The following is a 17,092-nucleotide window of genomic DNA, read 5'->3' as shown; positions in this document are numbered from 1 at the left end:
CAGTGTGTGCTCCTGTGGTGGTGTCCTTGTGGCTGGGTGGCCCCTGTCTGTCTCTGCCCACGTGCTTGTGTGCCCCAGGGACTTACCACTTTCTACCCGCACCCCTGGGCCTGCAGGTCTCAGGTGCCCAGGCCGCCCCCACCCAGCCGCACCTGCTCAGCATCCTTCCTGGGTGTGACTGCACCCCCCGTCCTGTGTCCTTGCCTGGTGCAACCCCATTTCTTCCACAAGGCTGGGCAGAGTCTCAGGGTGGGGCGCACACTCAAAAGGAAACATCTCAGCTGCCACACTGGAAAGCAGGTGACTCTGACCAGTGCCAGCCTGCAGCCTACACATGGCTGAGGACGCTGCGGCGGGAATTGCTGGGACTCGGGATGTCTGGGCAGGGGTTGAGGGGTAGCGCATGGTGGGGAGGTGTTCATGTGGCCTCCCCCAGTGTCCAGGCTGGTGCTTGGGGAACAGAGCCTGAGAGCCACAGACTAGTTTCCCAGCCAGGCTCAGCCCCACCCCCGAAGGCCAAGCCTGAGGCTCTGCAGGCGCCGGGCTCAGCCCGTGTGTTTTCTCCTCGCTGTAGGTCCTGAACGAGGCCGTGGGGGCCCTGATGTACCACACCATCACACTCACCAGGGAGGACCTGGAGAAGTTCAAAGCCCTCCGCATCATCGTCCGGATCGGCAGTGGTTTTGACAACATTGACATCAAGTCGGCCGGGGATTTAGGTAGGCCAGCTCCGAATTATTTCCTGTGCCCATGCATGCGAGCTCCGTCCCGTCTTGCTTCATCCATGGAGGCTTCACTGCCACACCAAGGACCCCGTTGCACATCACCTGGTGTAGCTGGCTGTGGCGTGCAGTCCCATCTAGGGCCAGCGTGAGGCTGCAGCGGTTCTGTTCCTCACAGAGCCTCACCTCGGGGCACTTCCTCTCTTTTGGGCAGTAGGAAATCCAGCTGCGACTTCACACAGGTCTGCATGCATGTCTAGCTGGTGCCCCTTGCTTGGGTACCGGGGCCCTGGGGGTGAGGGGCAGGGGCGTCAGAGTGTGGCTGTAATAGGGCTCATAGGTCTCTGTCCCAAGACACAGCGGGAACAGCGGGGTGTGTCGCAACCCAGTACACATGCACTCAGCACGTGGAACACACACACACAGAATACGCACATCTGCACCCGTGCACGTGCACTCAGCACACAGAACATGTACACTCAACACACAGAGCATGCACACACATCTGCACCCGTGCACGTGCGGTCAGCACGCGGAACACACACATCTGCACCCGTGCACGTGCACTAAGTACTCGGAATGTGCACACTCAGCACACAGAACGTGCACATGCATCTGCATCCGTTCATGTACCCTCAGCACATGGAACACTCAGAGGACACGCACATCCGCACCCGTGCATGTGCACTTAGCACACGGAACACGCACACAGCACACAGAACACGCAGACGTGTCTGCACCTATGCTCATGTACTCAGCACATGGAACACTCACAGAACACGCACACGGAACGTGCCCACGTGTCTGCACCCATGCGCACTCATTAGAACAAACTCAGGGCGGTGCTTGGCCGTCCTGCGTGGAGCGCACTTTGTTTTCTGCCAGGCTCTGTCTGTTGTGGGTTGTTTTTGTTGGTTTTTTTTTTTTTGAGACGGAGTCTTGCTCTGTTGCCCAGGCTGGAGTGCAGTGGCGCGATCTCGGCTCACTGCTGCTTCCGCCGGTGCCCATGGGCCAAAGCCATGTGCCAGCCCCCTCCCGCCTTTGTCTCTGTGACGGCATCCTGGGAAAGGCCGGCTGTGGTGTCAGGCGCAGGCCCGGCTGTGCGGTGTTGGGTGCAGTCCTGGCTGTGCGGTGTCGGGCACAGGCCTAGTGCTTTCTGAGCGACCCCTGCTGTTTACCATCTCCGTTGCCTGTGGAGTTTCCCAGGCCCGGGCTCTGTTCTTCAGCCAGGGACAGTCTGGGGCGCCGCTGGGATCTGGCCCACGCTCCGACGCCCCACAGTCAGGAGGCCTTTCTTCCAATCTCGTGTGGTGCTTGGCTTGGCTCTCCCTCAGTCTCCCTTGTTTAACGTTTTTACGTCCAAGTGAGTTGTGTCTGGGGCGATGTGGGATCCCACCCTTGGCCTTGTGCAGCGCCTGCCCGCACTGCCCCACGTCAGGCCCCCTGCTGACCCTCGGAACCCCTTGCAGAACCACCCGGTCCTGTCCAGCCTCCGGGCATATGAATGCAGCCCTGTCCTGGCCTCCTGTCCCTTCCTCCTCCCCAGAGAGATGGACGGCCAGTTGGACGGCCAGTCAGACGCAGGAGTGCAATCATCTGAATGGGGCGGGAAGTGCCGTGCAGGGGAGGCGCTGGCCAGGGACAGGCCAGGGATGAGGATAAATAGGCTTAGGGAGGGGCCCTGGCCGGGGAAGGGCCTGCCTCTGGGACAAGGCTGGGAGCGGGCAGTAGGGGTTACACTCGAGAGAAATGGGATGGATTTGCTTTCCAGGAATGGCTCCAGCTTCAGTGTTACTGACTGCGGGGTGTAGGGCATGGAGGGCGGAAGGGGCTGCGGGGGCCTGGCTTGGCCTGGGGGAGGCCTGAGGACATGTGCGGATGTCCATGTAGGGGTGTGCAGGTGGGGCCAGCACCCAGATTCTGACCTGGCCGCAGCCTCCCCGCAGGGTCCCCCTGGAGGAATCAGGGCAGCGAGGTGACGCGGGGAGACATGTGCTTGTCTTTGCCTGGGCTCCCAATGCTGAGTTGGGAGGGGTCAGGGCAGCGTCTCGCCCCGGCCCCACCACACACCGAGCAGTTGCCGAGCGTGTGCTGCCATGTGAACCTAAAGTGGAGGTGGGGCTCCAGCCACAGGGCACAGGCGCCAGGCCAGGTGCTCTGTTGCCCCCGAGCCTGGGAGATGTGCGTTCATTTCGTGGCCTCCCAGGGTGGCCTTGGGGACGTGGCCTTTGGCTTTTTCCTCGGGAAGCTTCAAACCTGCTCCAGCCACAGTAGCCCTGGTGTCCTCCCAGAGGCTGGGCCTGGCCTGGAGGTGACCGCCGTGTCCTTGTCCCCACAGGCATCGCCGTCTGCAACGTGCCTGCGGCGTCTGTGGAGGAGACGGCCGACTCGACGCTGTGCCACATCCTGAACCTGTACCGGCGGGCCACCTGGCTGCACCAGGCATTGCGGGAGGGCACGCGAGTCCAGAGCGTCGAGCAGATCCGCGAGGTGGCGTCCGGCGCCGCCAGGATCCGTGGGGAGACCTTGGGCATCATCGGACTCGGTGCGTCAGCCACAGCTCCGCGCCTGTGCCCCTCCCTGTGTCTGGCGCTGCTGCTCTTCAGCCGTGCCCAGAAGGAGAGGCCCAGGGCAGGGTGGGGCTGCGGGTATCGGTGCCAACCCAGGACAGGACTGAGTGCAGCCCAGGCGCCAGGGCCCAGGAATCCCAGGCTGTGTGCCCTACGCACGCGGACGTCACAGCACACATGTGGGCCTTACACGGGCACACACGGATGTCACAGCGCACACAGCCTCACACAGACATCATAGCACACACATGGGTCTCAGACTGGCCTTCACAGATATCACAACACCACAGCACACGTGTGAGCCCCACACAGACAGCACGGCACACACTGACATCACACACGGACGTCACAGCACACATACAGGCCTGCACGGATGGCACATGTGCCACAGCACACGTGGCCTCACAGATGACACAGTACACATGACCGCATGGGCACACACAGACATGACACATGGATGTCACAGCACACACATGGACCTCAAGGGCACACACATAATACATGGATGTCACAGCACATAGCCTCACACAGATATCACAATACACACGTGGGTCTCACACCGGCCTGCATGGATGTCATAGCACACACTGCCTGTACAGATATCACATAGAACACCACAGCACACATGGGCCTCACGCAGACATCACTGCACACACAGACATCATACACGGATGTCACAGCACACATGTGGGCCTCACACAGGCCTGCACTGATGTCCCACATGCCACAGCACACGTGTGGGCCTCAGACATCACACATGGACATCACAACACATACATGGGCCTTACACAGGTACACACAGACAACACAGACGTCATAGCACCCACAGCCTCACACAGCACACACATGGGTCTCAGGCCTGCACAGACATCACATGTGGATGTCACAGCACACACGGGCCACACGGGGACATGCAGATGTCATGGCACACACGGATATCACACGGCACACATGGGCATCACACGGATATCACAGCATACACATGATACCACGTGGACACACACCGATGTCAGTCATGGGCACATAAGCAGAGAGACACGGGCATACGTGTGGGCACACACATCAACCACAGTTTAGCACGCACTCACCCCTTGAGGCCTCGGGGGCTGGCTGCGTGGGTCCTGCTGGGGCTGGGGTTCGGGCAGCCGCGGGCTTCCTCCGCTGTCACCAGCAGCCGGCCCTGCGCCCGGGGAGTGGTTTGCCCCTCAGCAACCCCTTGCTCTTCATTTACCCACTCGCTCTGCAGCCGCCTGTCCTGGGCCCAGCACTGTCCTGGGTCCAGCATGCAGCAGTGAGTAGGCCCCACACAGCCAGGCCCAGGTTGAGCTCAGAGCAGCAAGCGTGTGTGTGCGCGCGTGTGTGTGCGCGCGCACGTGTGTGTATGATCCTAGAGTGGAGCCATGTCTTGAGAGAGAGGAGCTGGGAGAGGCCAAGTGAGGTCACGAGGGAGCATCTGGGAGGGGCCCAGGTGTGAGGTGGGAGGTAGGAAGGTGCTCCCGTAGAGAGTTCTTAGAGAGGGTGGGTGGGGGGTGGTGTCCCTTTTCTGAAGACCCCCTGGACACCTTAGCCCAGGTGCCTGTCTCCCCAGATCGTGGGTTCCTAGGAGCTGCCTGCGCCATTCCCCAGGAGGCCCCATGGGGATGCGAGGACCTTGCCGTGCCAGGGATTCCCCTTGACCGGCCGGCCCCCCGCTTCCCAAACATCCAGGCAGCCCACTCCTGCTGACTGCTGTCCTTGTCCCGGCAGCGTGTGGGGAATCAGATGTTTCGGGTGGTCTCGGTGAGGCAGACACACCTGGGTTAGTGGGAGAGGCTGGCTCACGGATGTGCATGGAACACGTGCTTGTTTCTTCCTGGACACATCTCTCACGGCCTTGCTGGTGCCCCCACCAGGACCCCAGGGCTGGCTGGAACCTGTGAGGATCCCGGAGCCCTGAGGTGCCCATTCCTCATACCTCTGCCCTTCTGAGGCCTGGGCGGCCCCTCCCGCCTCAGGGCCATGGCCTGTGTGTGGTTTGTTGAAGGAGGGAAGGAGGGAGAGTGGGTAGGTCGGGGCAGAGGTCAGAAGGGGCCGGGGACTCAGGGCTCTGTGGACCTTCAGCTCCATGGGCTGTCCACCGGCCTTGTGTAGGAGCAGTGCCTCAGCTGTCTCCAGAGCAAGCCCACAGGGCGGGAGGGGCCTCGTGTGCCTTGCCTGCAGGGCGCCGCCTGTCCCGCAGCCACAGGTCTGACACCTCACCTGGGGTGTATGAGGGACTGGGATGTGGGGGATTGTGGGCTGTGTCTGTGTGTGGCCAGGGATGTCTGTAGTTCCCCTGGTAAGAGCAGGTGGGTGTGTGGTCTCCAGAGTCCTGTAACCTGTCTCTCCTGGGGTTGGGGTCTGTGGTTCCGGCCCTGAAGGCCCCACCCTCCCCGTGGCCACTCTGAGGCCTGAGGGTGGCGCCTGCCCAGGCTGAGTGTGGAACTGGGCCCAGCCGGCCCCTCCCAGGGCCCCGTGCTGAGTGGGGATTGGAGCACTCAGGTCAGGATGCCCTCAGAGAGCAGGGCTGTGGCCACCCCCTTCCTTGAGGACCCCACCTGCCAAAGCCCCCACCCAGGCCTGGCCTGAGGAGTGCGGGTGGGTCCTGGCGTCCTGGGGAGTGCAGGGTGGACCTGGCAGGTTGTGGGGGTCTGCCATGGGCGTTCTCCCCTGCAGTGGCCCAGGTCGTCCTGTGGGCTCTCAGGCAGGCGTCCCTGGAGCGACTGGGCTGCTTCCCTTGCTCTGGGCGCGGGCCTTCCTACCTGTGGTGAACTCTTGGTGACCCAGGCCAGGTCAGAGCTCCCTCAGCCTCGGTAGCTGAGGAGAGCAGTTCTGTCCTTAGGGGCACAAGTCCCCTGACGCTGCAGCCTCTACCTCGTGGACAGGGACCCCCTACCCCAGCCTGGCCACCCACCTGGCACCTGCGCCCCCCTGCCCCTCGCTCTTGTCGCTGAACCCCATCCCCACCCTCTGGAAGAGCCTCGTGCTCTGGGTGGGGCCCGTGCTGGGCACCAGCCACTCAGGCTCTCCCAGGGTGTGCCTGTCCCGATCTGCTCTCTGCTGGGCACACCCTGTGTCTGGGTTGTTCTTAGCGTGGAATCCACGCGTGTGGTGACTGCAGGAAGGTGGAAGCCCTGGGCAGTCTGTGGTTCACGGTGTTGCTGCCACTCGGTGTGACGAGGCGGTGGCTGCTTCTGCTCTGCGAGGCTCTGGTGCTGTGACTTACGTCTGCTTCTTGTTTTTTTCTTTCCTCCCTCCTTCCTGCCTTCCTTCCTTCTGAAAAATGCACTATCTTAGGTGCACACAGGAAAACATTGTACAAAGAACCCACCAGCACGTCAACAGAGCAGGCTTCTGCACACAGCTGCCTTGGGCCCCCTTCTCTCGCCGCGGCCCCGCAATGACCTGGGTCCCGCTTCCTAGAGCAGAGGGCCTTCCCCGGCTCTGCCGAGGTGGGATCGCGGGTACGCAGCCTTCTGTGTCGGCCTCGCGTCCGTCGGGGTGATGCCTCTGGGTCTCATCTGTGTTTTCGCATGGCCCACAGTTTCTGATAACGTGAACACAGCACGATTCGCTTCTCCAGACTCTTGGTGATGCATTTTCTAAGCTTTTGGCCAATATCACAAACAAAACTTCTGTGAACACATTTCTGCCTGTCTTTTTTGTGCACATAGACGGCTCATGCCTCTTGGGTTTGTACCTAGGAGTGGAGTTTCTGAGTCCCAGAGCAGGACGTCGTTTCACGTGGAAGGAGTTGCTGTTCTTCAGGCAAGTGCACAACGTCACGCTCCGGCAGCCGCATATCCTTGCCAGCACTCCGTGTTGGAGTCTGTGTAATTCTAGCCCTTCCAGCAGGAATTTTGTGATATTTTTATTTTAACCTACAGTTTCCTGATAACTGAGGGAGTCGAGCACCTCTTTATACCCCGGCCACTGGGAGCACCTTCTTTTCCATGTTGGTTACGAAGCCCTCATGTAGTCTGCATCTGGTTCTTGTCAGATCGACATGCACTGTGGATATTTTTATAATTTCAGAATGCTTGTTTTTACATATTTACCAATATCTCAGGCCGTGGCTTGACTTTTCACTTTCTTGACATCTCTCTGACAAGAACACGTTTTCAGTTTTTATGAAGCCCAGCGTATCACCCGTTTTTTCGGTGAATACCTTTTGTGTCCTGAGGAATCTCTGTTTACCCCAGGGTCATCCAGGTTCTCTGTGTTTTCTTCTGGAAGCTTCTACCTCTTGGTCCAGGGTCTTCTGGGTTGCCACTGAGGCGTGGTGTGAGGCTGGGGTCGTGGCCCGCCCTTTCCCGGGATGGCAGGTCCCTGCGGCACGATGCGCCGAGGCACCCTCCTTCCCGTTGGCGTGGCTCCTCTGCAGAAAGGCAGTTGGCCACACGTGAGTGGGTCTGTCTGGACTCTTCTGTTCTGTGGACCTGTTTTTCTTCCCTTTCTCCCGTGTTACGCTGTCTGCACGGCTGTGAGCCTTGAGATCTTCCACCGTGTTCTTCACAAGGGTCTTGGCTGTTTTAGGTCTTGCTGTGCATTTCCGTTTCCATTCTGGAATCAGCTCGTCAATTTTCATTTTGTTGAGTCCTTAAAATCAGTTTTGGGAACGCTGACTTCCTAATAATATTGAATCTTCAGGAAACAAATACGATGTCTCCATTTATTTTCACTTTTCTTAACAGTGTTTCGTCGTTATCAGTAGAAGGTTTCCACGTAGTTCATTAAGTTTATCGTTAGGCATTTGGCATTTGTAATGCTGTTACAAATTTTGTTGTTGTTGTTGTTTCTTTGTTTTTTTGAGACGGTCTCACTCTGTCACCCAGGCTGGAGTACAGTGGCGTGATTTCAGCACACTGCAATCTCTGCCTTTTTTTTTTCTTTTTGAAACGGAGTCTTGCTCTGTTGCCTAGGCTGGAGTACAGTGGTGTGATTTCAGCTCACTGCAACCTCCGCTTCCTGGGTTCAAACGATTCTCCTACCTCAGCCTCCTGAGTAGCTGGGATTACAGACGCATGCCACTACACCTGGTTAATTTTTGTATTTTTAGTAGAGACGGGGTTTCGCCGTGTTGGCCAGGCTCAAACTCCTGACTTCAAGTGATCCACTCGCCTTGGCCTCCCAAAGTATTGGGATTACAGGCATGAGCCACTGTGCCCAGCCTAATTGTTTCTTGATGTTTGGTTATTAGTGGGTAGAAATACACTTGAGTTTTGTAAACCAACCTCATATCCCACAGCCTTCTAAATTCTCCATATTAGGCTGGGAGCAGTGGCTTGTGCCTGCTATTGTAGTGAGTTATGAGGCCAAGGCCGGAGGATCGCCAGGAGTTAGAGACCAGCCTGGATGGCATAATGAGACCTGCCTCTGCCAAAAACAGATTCTCTTGAATTTTCTCTTGCACACACTGCTGTGTCACCTGCAGATAAACACAGATTTACATTTTCCTTTCTGATCTCTGTGCCTTTTATTTCTTTAATTTCTTTATTTTTGCCTTTTTTGCATTAGCTACAATCGTCAGTAGCAGTGACTTGCAGGTATTACTGTCTTGATGTGGGAGAAAAAGTTTTTGATATTTCACCATTAAGTAGGACGTTTGCTTTCATCTTTTTGTGGTCTAATTAATTGGTCTGATGTTGAGGTAACCATCCCAGCTCTTTTGATCAGTGTTTATGTGGTATGTCTTTTTTCATCTTTTTAATTTCAGCTTATCTCTGTTCTTATATTTATCATTCAGATGAATGGTCTTGCTCTGTCACTCAGGCTGGAGTGTGGTGGTACAGTCATGACTCACTGCAGCCTTGAGCACTGGGGCTCAAGAGATCCTCTTGCCTTAGCCTCCGAAGTAGTTAGGACTATAGGTGTGTGCCACTGCAATTTTTAAAAATTTATTATTATTATTATTGTTATTATTATTATTTTGGTAGAGACAAGGTCTTGCTGTGTTGCCCAGGATGGTCTTAAACTCCTGGGCTCAAGTGGTCACCCTGCCTTGGCCTCCCAAAGTGCTGGGATTACCGGTGTGAGCCATGGCGCCTGGCTTCTGTGTGTGTGTTTAAAGTGTGTCTGTTATTAATAGTTTATAGTTGGTTCCTCTTTCTTTTTTCAGTCTGACAGTCTTTGCCTCTTGAGTGTTCCGTTCATTTATTTTTAGTGTAATTGCTGCTCATTTGGATTTCAGTGTCGTCTGGCTACATGTTTTCTGTTCATCCTTGTTTTTCCTTTCTGGCCTTCTTGTATGTTAATCAAGTGTTAAATGATTCCTCGCATCTGTTGTTGCTTTTTAATCTATACTGACTGCTTAGTGATCGTGTTTAGTTTTACTTTAGAGATTAGGGTATGCCTTCGTAACTCACTGCCATCCGGCATAACTGTGGAGCCTCGTCGAGGACGGTGAGAGGCCTGCGGTGGCTCCTCTCACCCTTGGGCTGCTGCCCTCGGGCCCATTTTCTACGTCTGTTGTGCGGAAAACCATACAAGAAGCTATTGGTCATGAGTCTTTCAACATCAGGCCGATTTTCCACGTCTGTTTTGCAGTAAACCATACAAGAAGCTATCAGTCATGAGTGTTTCAAGGAATTTTTCAGTAATTTTTGTTTTTGAATATTGACCGACACATCCACCCTTTCTGCCTCCTTGTTTATCCCACCCCCAATTCTGGCTGTCGTCGGGCATCACGTTCCTGTAGCCTACAGACTCTGTTAGAAACGTGGCTCACCAGTGAACGATTCCCTCCGCTTTTGTCTGAAAATGTGTTTTGCCTTTTTTTTTTGGTAGAAGATAGAGTCTCGCTCTGTCGCTCAGGCTGAAGTATGGTGGCGCGATCTCGGATCACTGCAATCTCCACCTCCCGGGTTCACGCCATTCTCCTGCCTCAGCCTCCCGAGTAGCTGGTATTACAGGCGCCCGCCACCTCGCCTGGCTGACTTTTTGTATTTTTAGTAGAGATAGGGTTTCACCATGGTGGCCAGGCTGGTCTCGAACTCCTGACCTCGTAATCCACCCACCTCGGCCTCCCAGAGTGCTGGGATTACAGGCGTGAGCCGCCACGGCCTGTTCTTTAAAAAAAGTTTTTTAAATTCTTTTCTCTCTGCTTCTGTTTGGATGCCATCTGCTGACTTTGAGCCCCAGCCTTCAAGCTCCCGATCCTTTTCTTGCTGTTAGCTTCGTCCAGGGAGTCCCATTTCAGAGGGATGTTTTCGTTCTGGAATTTCTATGTGGTTCTTTATATAGAGTTGCCATTCGTCTTCCAGAATCCTCCATTTTTCTGCTGTTTACATCAACACTTGCTGTCATCTCTGAGCATGTTTATAGTAGTTATTTAGGAGCTTTTGCTGGCTGATTCCAGCCTTGGTCATCTGCAGGTCTGTCCTCTTCTAGTGTTTTATTCTAATTAGAAGCCACATCTTCCTACTTCTTCACCTGCATCATCATAATTTCTTATCATAAGCCAGACATCGTATGGAAAAGAATGGCAGAGACTAAAGTGAAGAATCATCTCACCCCAGCAGCCACTGCTGTCCTGTGTCAGGTGTGGCCGGCGCTGGCCTGCGCCTCTAGCTGGTTTTCGCCACGGGCAGCCGGACTCCCTGGGGCTTTCTGTTGAGCAGAGTGGGAAACAGCGTCTTTTCTGCTTTCTGCGCTGTGGGAGGTGCCTTTCTCTGTGTCTGCCTATCTGCCTGCCTTCCTCCCTCTCCTGCCCGTTCGGTGGGATCCCTGGCAGGGGGTGCTGACAGACGGGGGCTGTTCCTGCATCTGGGGAGCTGCCCGGGTACTCCGGCCGTGACTGACCTCGGAACTGCTGCTCCCACCTCGGCCTGCCGAGCCCTCCTCCCCGGACCGGTTGCCTCCTGCAGCAGCCTCGTCCCTGGGGATGAAAGGAGCTGCCATGTTCCTTCTGGTAGAACAAGCGCCTGCCTTTCTAGGATGTAGTGTATTTAGACGGTCCTCAGCTCTTCTGACTGGCCTCCCAGCCTCCCCCAGGCTGTTCCCAAGTGACTGGGAGTCCCCTGGGCGTTTGGGCCACGTCTGGCTGCCCTGTCTGCCTAGCGGTCTGGCCTCCTTGGCCCTCAGGCCGCCGCCACCGTGGGCCCCTCACACGTGTTGTTCCAGCTCTTCGGCTGCCTTCCCATCCCCTCATGTCTCCAGCAAGCTTGGTCTTCTCAGGGAGGCCTGCCCTGGCTGCCACCTTTGAAACTGCACCCGCTTCCCACCTGCCCCAGCGCCCAGCCTGCTTCCTTCCTGTGCAGCGGTTCCCTCTGAGGCGATGCAGGAGACACCACATTGGCGGGCTTGGGGTCCTGTGTCCCTTGCAGCCGCGTCTGGGCTTCTGGGTTCCTGTGTCCTTCGCAGCGCGTCTGGGCTTCTGGGTTCCTGTGTCCTTCGCAGCCGCGTCTGGGCTTCTGGGGTCCTGTGTCCCTTGCAGCCATGTCTGGGCTTCTGGGGTCCTGTGTCCCTTGCAGCCGTGCTGTTGGCTCACGGTGGGTGCATGCACCCTGCCAACCCTTCCCCGGGGAGGAGCCAGAAATGGTGGCTCTGGCTCCGTGGCTCCTGTGCTGGGGCCCACGCCAGCCTTGGACTGCTGGGGTCGGGGCAGGCACGTCTGCCCGGGATGGCTTTCTCTGCCACTCCACTTGAAGGGGACAGGACATGAGCCCAGCGGGGCCTCCCTGGTCTGGAAGGTTCCCTCCCGCCCCCTTTGCCGTCTCCACCTAGTCGTGGCTGGAACTGAGATGCCAGAGACATCGATGGGTGGACCGGAAAGCAGGCCAGTGGAGGGACCTGGGCACATAGGGCGTGTGTGGGGTGAGTGGAGACCTGCTGACGGTCCGTTTGACACTGAGTGGTTCGTGTCACGTCCTGTGGACAGGCTGCAGGGGGGGCGTGGCTGGCAGCTGGTGTGGGCCGAGGGGCTCGTGCACCCTTTCCACCCCTGTGCACAGCCTCCGCCTTGGCAGTGGGCGCGTTGGGAGCAGACACCTCGTGTGGAGACACCTCGCACCGGCACCTTGGCTTGACCACAGCTGGCGTCCTCCTTGGCAGATGGTCAAACTGAGGCACAGGGGCCACTCCGATCCTGGCTCTCAGGGCCAGCCTCCCAGCCACGGGTGAGCGAGGGTCTCACACTGTGTCCTGACACCATCAGGTCGCGTGGGGCAGGCGGTGGCGCTGCGGGCCAAGGCCTTCGGCTTCAACGTGCTCTTCTACGACCCTTACCTGTCGGACGGTGTGGAGCGGGCGCTGGGGCTGCAGCGGGTCAGCACCCTGCAGGACCTGCTTTTCCACAGCGACTGCGTGAGCCTGCACTGCGGCCTCAACGAGCACAACCACCACCTCATCAACGACTTCACCGTCAAGCAGGTGCGTGGAGCCGGGGGCACAGGGCTCTTCTTCTGCGGGGCAGGCACAGGTGGGGGTGTCAGGAAGGTCCCTCCCAGCAGCCACCTGCACCTGGGCGAGACCCTGCCTTCAGTGAGCCACATGGCAGCGGTGCCGGCCCTGCTGGGGGAAGCCCTGTCTGCCCAGACGGCGTTTTCCATGTTCTGAGTTCTACCCAGGATGCCTGAAATACTCTCTGGACAAGACAGAACCACATACCTTTGAATCCTAAATTCCCCTGAAGCTCTTGCCACTGTCACAGTGGAGATGATGCAGCTACCTGGGGGCATTGGGCCTGTCCTTCTGACTTCCGTCCTGTGCTGCCAGGTTCAGGTTTCACATCTGCAGCTGGAGAGGGCTGTGCTCAGGTCGGCCTCTGCCTCAGTGGAGCGTGGAGCGCAGCCTCAGCCCGTGTTTCCCTCGGGTGGGCGGAGCTGGGGATGGCTGCCTCCCGCTGGCTGTTGGCCTTTCAGGGAGTCGTCGTCGTGTGTGCACGGTGATGTGTGTGTATGTGGGCAAGTGTGTGTGGGTGCCTGTGTCTGCCCGTTTGAGCTTGTATGTGCGTGTGTGTACACACGTGTCAGAGGCCACCCACCCCACTCAAGCTGCCCCAGCAGCCTGTAGCCACAGGGAGGATGAAACCAGGTGCCCGCCTCCCCTTCCTTTGTTCACAGAGCCAGTGGGTTTGGAGCCTTCTAGTGGACAGGGTGTGTCACGTGGATGCTGGTCAGGGCCCTGCCATCCCTGAGGACCTTGGGTGTGAGGCTGCAATGGGCAGCAACTCACCAAAGAAAAGCCACCATGACCCACCCGGCTGCCACCCAAGCGCGATGGCTGGATGGGCTTCCTCGGAATGAAATGGGGGCGTTGCAGGAAAGCCCTGGCCACGAAGCTGACAGGGAGCCACTGCAAGGGCCTTTTGCAAAAGTGCATGAAAAGTGAGCCTGTCCAGAGGCTCTGCTGCAGGCCCCACTGGAGTTGGAGTCAAACACCACACCTCAGAGTAGACGGCCCTGGGCTTTGTCATCCCAGGGAGTCCCACCTCGTGGGCCGAGGCCCTGTTGGGGGAGGCTGGGCTGGAGGGGACCCAGAAAAGGGGTACCACAGGGGGACCAAGCCAGGAGCCCCCACCCAGTCCTCAGCTCAGGGCTTGGGCAGGAACGTAGAGCTCTCTAGGAGGTGTGGGGCCGTGCAGGTCTGCACAGGGCCAAACCTCAGCCAGCTTGCCAGGGCCGCGGTGCAGCACGCCTGAGGTCTTAAGTCCTAGCACCCTGGTGAGCCCAGGGTGGGCCTGGGCTGGGAAGGGGCCAGGGAGCTGGGCCTCCTCAGCAGCGTGCGTGACCACCTTGCTTCCCTGGCCGCTCGCCCTGCGCAGAACCCTGACTGGGCCTGGCCTGTCCTCATGTCTTCCAGATGAGACAAGGGGCCTTCCTGGTGAACACGGCCCGGGGCGGCCTGGTGGACGAGAAGGCACTGGCCCAGGCCCTGAAGGAGGGCCGGATCCGCGGTGCGGCCCTGGACGTGCACGAGTCGGAACCCTTCAGGTGCCCTCACAGCCAGTGTCACCCCCTGCTCTTCCCTGCCCACCATCCTGCCGGCCTTGACCTGCAGATGGCGCCTCCGCCAGGCCGGGCACTTGCTTGTACTCAGGCCTCTCGCTGGCCGGCACAGGGGAGTTTGCTGCTCACTGTGGGGTGAGGATGGAGCCACGGGCTCCAGGCCTGCCTCACCTCGGTCCTGTGAGGGCTGATCGTCCTCCTCAGCCCCTCTTCGGGCAGGGCTCCCCACCAGCCAGGAGAGAGTGAGGCCCCAGTGTCCGTGAGTGGTCCCCACGGGCCCTGGCCGTGGAGTCATGGCATCACGTCCAGATCTGCAATCCCTGCAGCGCCCTGGGACCCCAGGCAGCCCTGGGTTGGATGGTCAGCCACAGGAGGAGACACCCCGCAGGGGCAGTACCAGCCTGCAGCTCCTGGGGCTACAGGACCTTCGGCCGGGAGGGGCCAGGCCAGCATGTCCCCCCATCAGGGCTCCTCCCCCAAGGGGCTTGGAGATTAAATCCTTTGGGCTCCCACACCCGCTGCTGTCAGGAGCCCCTGGTGTGTCTGATGGTCCTGGGGCTGAGCTCTTGTGCTCAGCCTGCCTGCTGAGCGGAGTGGGGCCGTGGGGTCTGTGGGTCCCAGGCAGGGCCCCCCACAGGGGTTCCAGTGCCCAGCCACTTCCCCCCCGCACCCAGCCACAGCACTCGGGCTGCACTGACCATGCTGTGCTGTTCCCAGCTTTAGCCAGGGCCCCCTGAAGGATGCACCCAATCTTATCTGCACCCCCCACGCTGCGTGGTACAGCGAGCAGGCGTCCATCGAGATGCGAGAGGAGGCGGCACGGGAGATCCGCAGAGCCATCACAGGTGGGCCTGGGGGACCCTTCCTGCCAGCCCCAGGCCTGGCTCATGGGCTCGCATCTGCCCGGCAGCCAGGCCCATGTTCTGCCAGCTCAGGGCCCGGGACCTCTAAGGCCAAAGTCAGGTTGAGCCCTGGCGTCATCTTACACACAAGAGCTGCTGGGAAGTTGCTGGGCTGAGCAGACAGGTCCCTCAGCAAACTGGGCACATGCTCTGGGCTGGGGGTCCCCACACTGTGAGGGTTCTGGTGCCCTGAGAGACAGGAACCTGCCATGCCTTGGGAGCCCCGGGGCTGAGAGGGAGGAGCACACTGCCGAGAGCCCTACAGCCCGTGTCTTCAACCCAGTGGGCCACGCTCCTGGGGCCCCCTCAGAGCCACAGCTATTCCTCCTGCGTCTCCCAGGCCGGATCCCAGACAGCCTGAAGAACTGTGTCAACAAGGACCATCTGACGGCAGCCACCCACTGGGCCAGCATGGACCCTGCTGTCGTGCACCCTGAGCTCAACGGGGCCGCCTATAGGTGAGCAGGCCCGCTGGCCCGGAACAGCCACCAGGAGGGCCCGAGGCTTCCCCTGGATCCCAGCACAGCCCCTGGCGGGAGGGGCGGCGTCTCCACTGACTGACCTGGAGGATCTGGGTGGAACTGGTAAGGCCCACCTCACCCAAAAGGCCTATGAGAACCAGGGCCTCTTGGAAGGAGCTGGGGTGGCCTTCAGGACCCAGTGCACACAGGACTACTGTGGGCACGGGGCCTGTGGGAGGAGGGGGCTTTGGGTGAGGCGAAGACCTCATGTTCAAGTCGCCTGGAGACACCAGGGCTCCCCTCCCCTGCCCTGAGAAGTAGCCCCCGTAGGCGGGAGCATCCGTGTGGAGGCGGGATCCTCACCCTGACTGCTGGTCCCCCTGGAGCCGCCCCCTCAGTGCTGCAGACGCTGTGAGGGCAGGTGGGGCCCGGTCAGGCTGCCTGTAGGGGGGCCTCACAGACGGACCCTCTCCCAGCAGGTACCCTCCAGGCGTGGTGGGCGTGGCCCCCACTGGCATCCCAGCTGCTGTGGAAGGTATCGTCCCCAGCGCCATGTCCCTGTCCCATGGCCTGCCCCCTGTGGCCCACCCACCCCATGCCCCTTCTCCTGGCCAAACCGTCAAGCCCGAGGCAGATAGAGACCACGCCAGTGACCAGTTGTAGCCCGGGAGGAGCTCTCCAGCCTCAGCGCCTGGGCAGAGGGCCCGGAAACCCTCGGACCAGAGTGTATGGAGGAGGTGCCTGTGTGGCGGCCCTGGCACTGCAGAGACTGGTCCGGGCTGTCAGGAGGCGGGAGGGGGCAGCGCTGGGCCTCGTGTCGCTTGTCGTCCGTCCTGTGGGCGCTCTGCCCCGTGTCCTTCGCGTTCCTCGTTAAGCAGAAGAAGTCAGTAGTTATTCTCCCATGAACGTTCTTGTCTGTGTACAGTTTTTAGAACATTACAAAGGATCTGTTTGCTTAGCTGTCAACAAAAAGAAAACCTGAAGGAGCATTCGGAAGTCAATTTGAGGGTTTTTTTTTTTTTTTTGGTTTTTTTTTTTTTCTTTTTTTTTGTATGTTGGAACGTGCCCCAGAATGAGGCAGTTGGCAAACTTCTCAGGACAATGAATCCTTCCCGTTTTTCTTTTTATGCCACACAGTGCATTGTTTTTTCTACCTGCTTGTCTTATTTTTAGAATAATTTAGAAAAACAAAACAAAGGCTGTTTTTCCTAATTTTGGCATGAACCCCCCCCCTTGTTCCAAATGAAGACGGCATCACGAAGCAGCTCCAAAAGGAAAAGCTTGGGCGGTGCCCAGCGTGCCCGCTGCCCATCGACATCTGTCCTGGGGATGTGGAGGGTGGCAGCGTCCCCGCCTGCACCAGTGCCGTCCTGCTGATGTGGTAGGCTAGCAATATTTTGGTTAAAATCATGTTTGTGACTGTAACCATTTGTATGAATTATTTTAAAGAAATAAAAATCCCGGAAAGAGCCA

The 17,092-nt window shown here is 58.5% G+C and overlaps 1 protein-coding gene across 1 annotated transcript in view; it reads left to right on the top strand.

Moving 5' to 3' along the window:
- CTBP1 (C-terminal binding protein 1) overlaps nt 1-17,092 on the top strand; it is a 39,825-nt gene extending 22,733 nt beyond the window's left edge. The window contains exons 3-9 of the mRNA XM_025385407.1: nt 575-719; nt 3,061-3,267; nt 12,465-12,679; nt 14,111-14,391; nt 14,974-15,101; nt 15,499-15,616; nt 16,099-17,092. Coding sequence (XP_025241192.1) covers nt 575-719; nt 3,061-3,267; nt 12,465-12,679; nt 14,111-14,391; nt 14,974-15,101; nt 15,499-15,616; nt 16,099-16,282 — 1,278 coding nt within the window. The 3' untranslated portion in view covers nt 16,283-17,092. The remainder of the gene's footprint in view (nt 1-574; nt 720-3,060; nt 3,268-12,464; nt 12,680-14,110; nt 14,392-14,973; nt 15,102-15,498; nt 15,617-16,098) is intronic.

The sequence above is a fragment of the Theropithecus gelada genome, chromosome 5, assembly GCF_003255815.1.
Source record: "Theropithecus gelada isolate Dixy chromosome 5, Tgel_1.0, whole genome shotgun sequence".
Lineage (NCBI taxonomy): Eukaryota > Metazoa > Chordata > Mammalia > Primates > Cercopithecidae > Theropithecus > Theropithecus gelada.
This window is presented reverse-complemented; position numbering and strand designations above follow the sequence as displayed.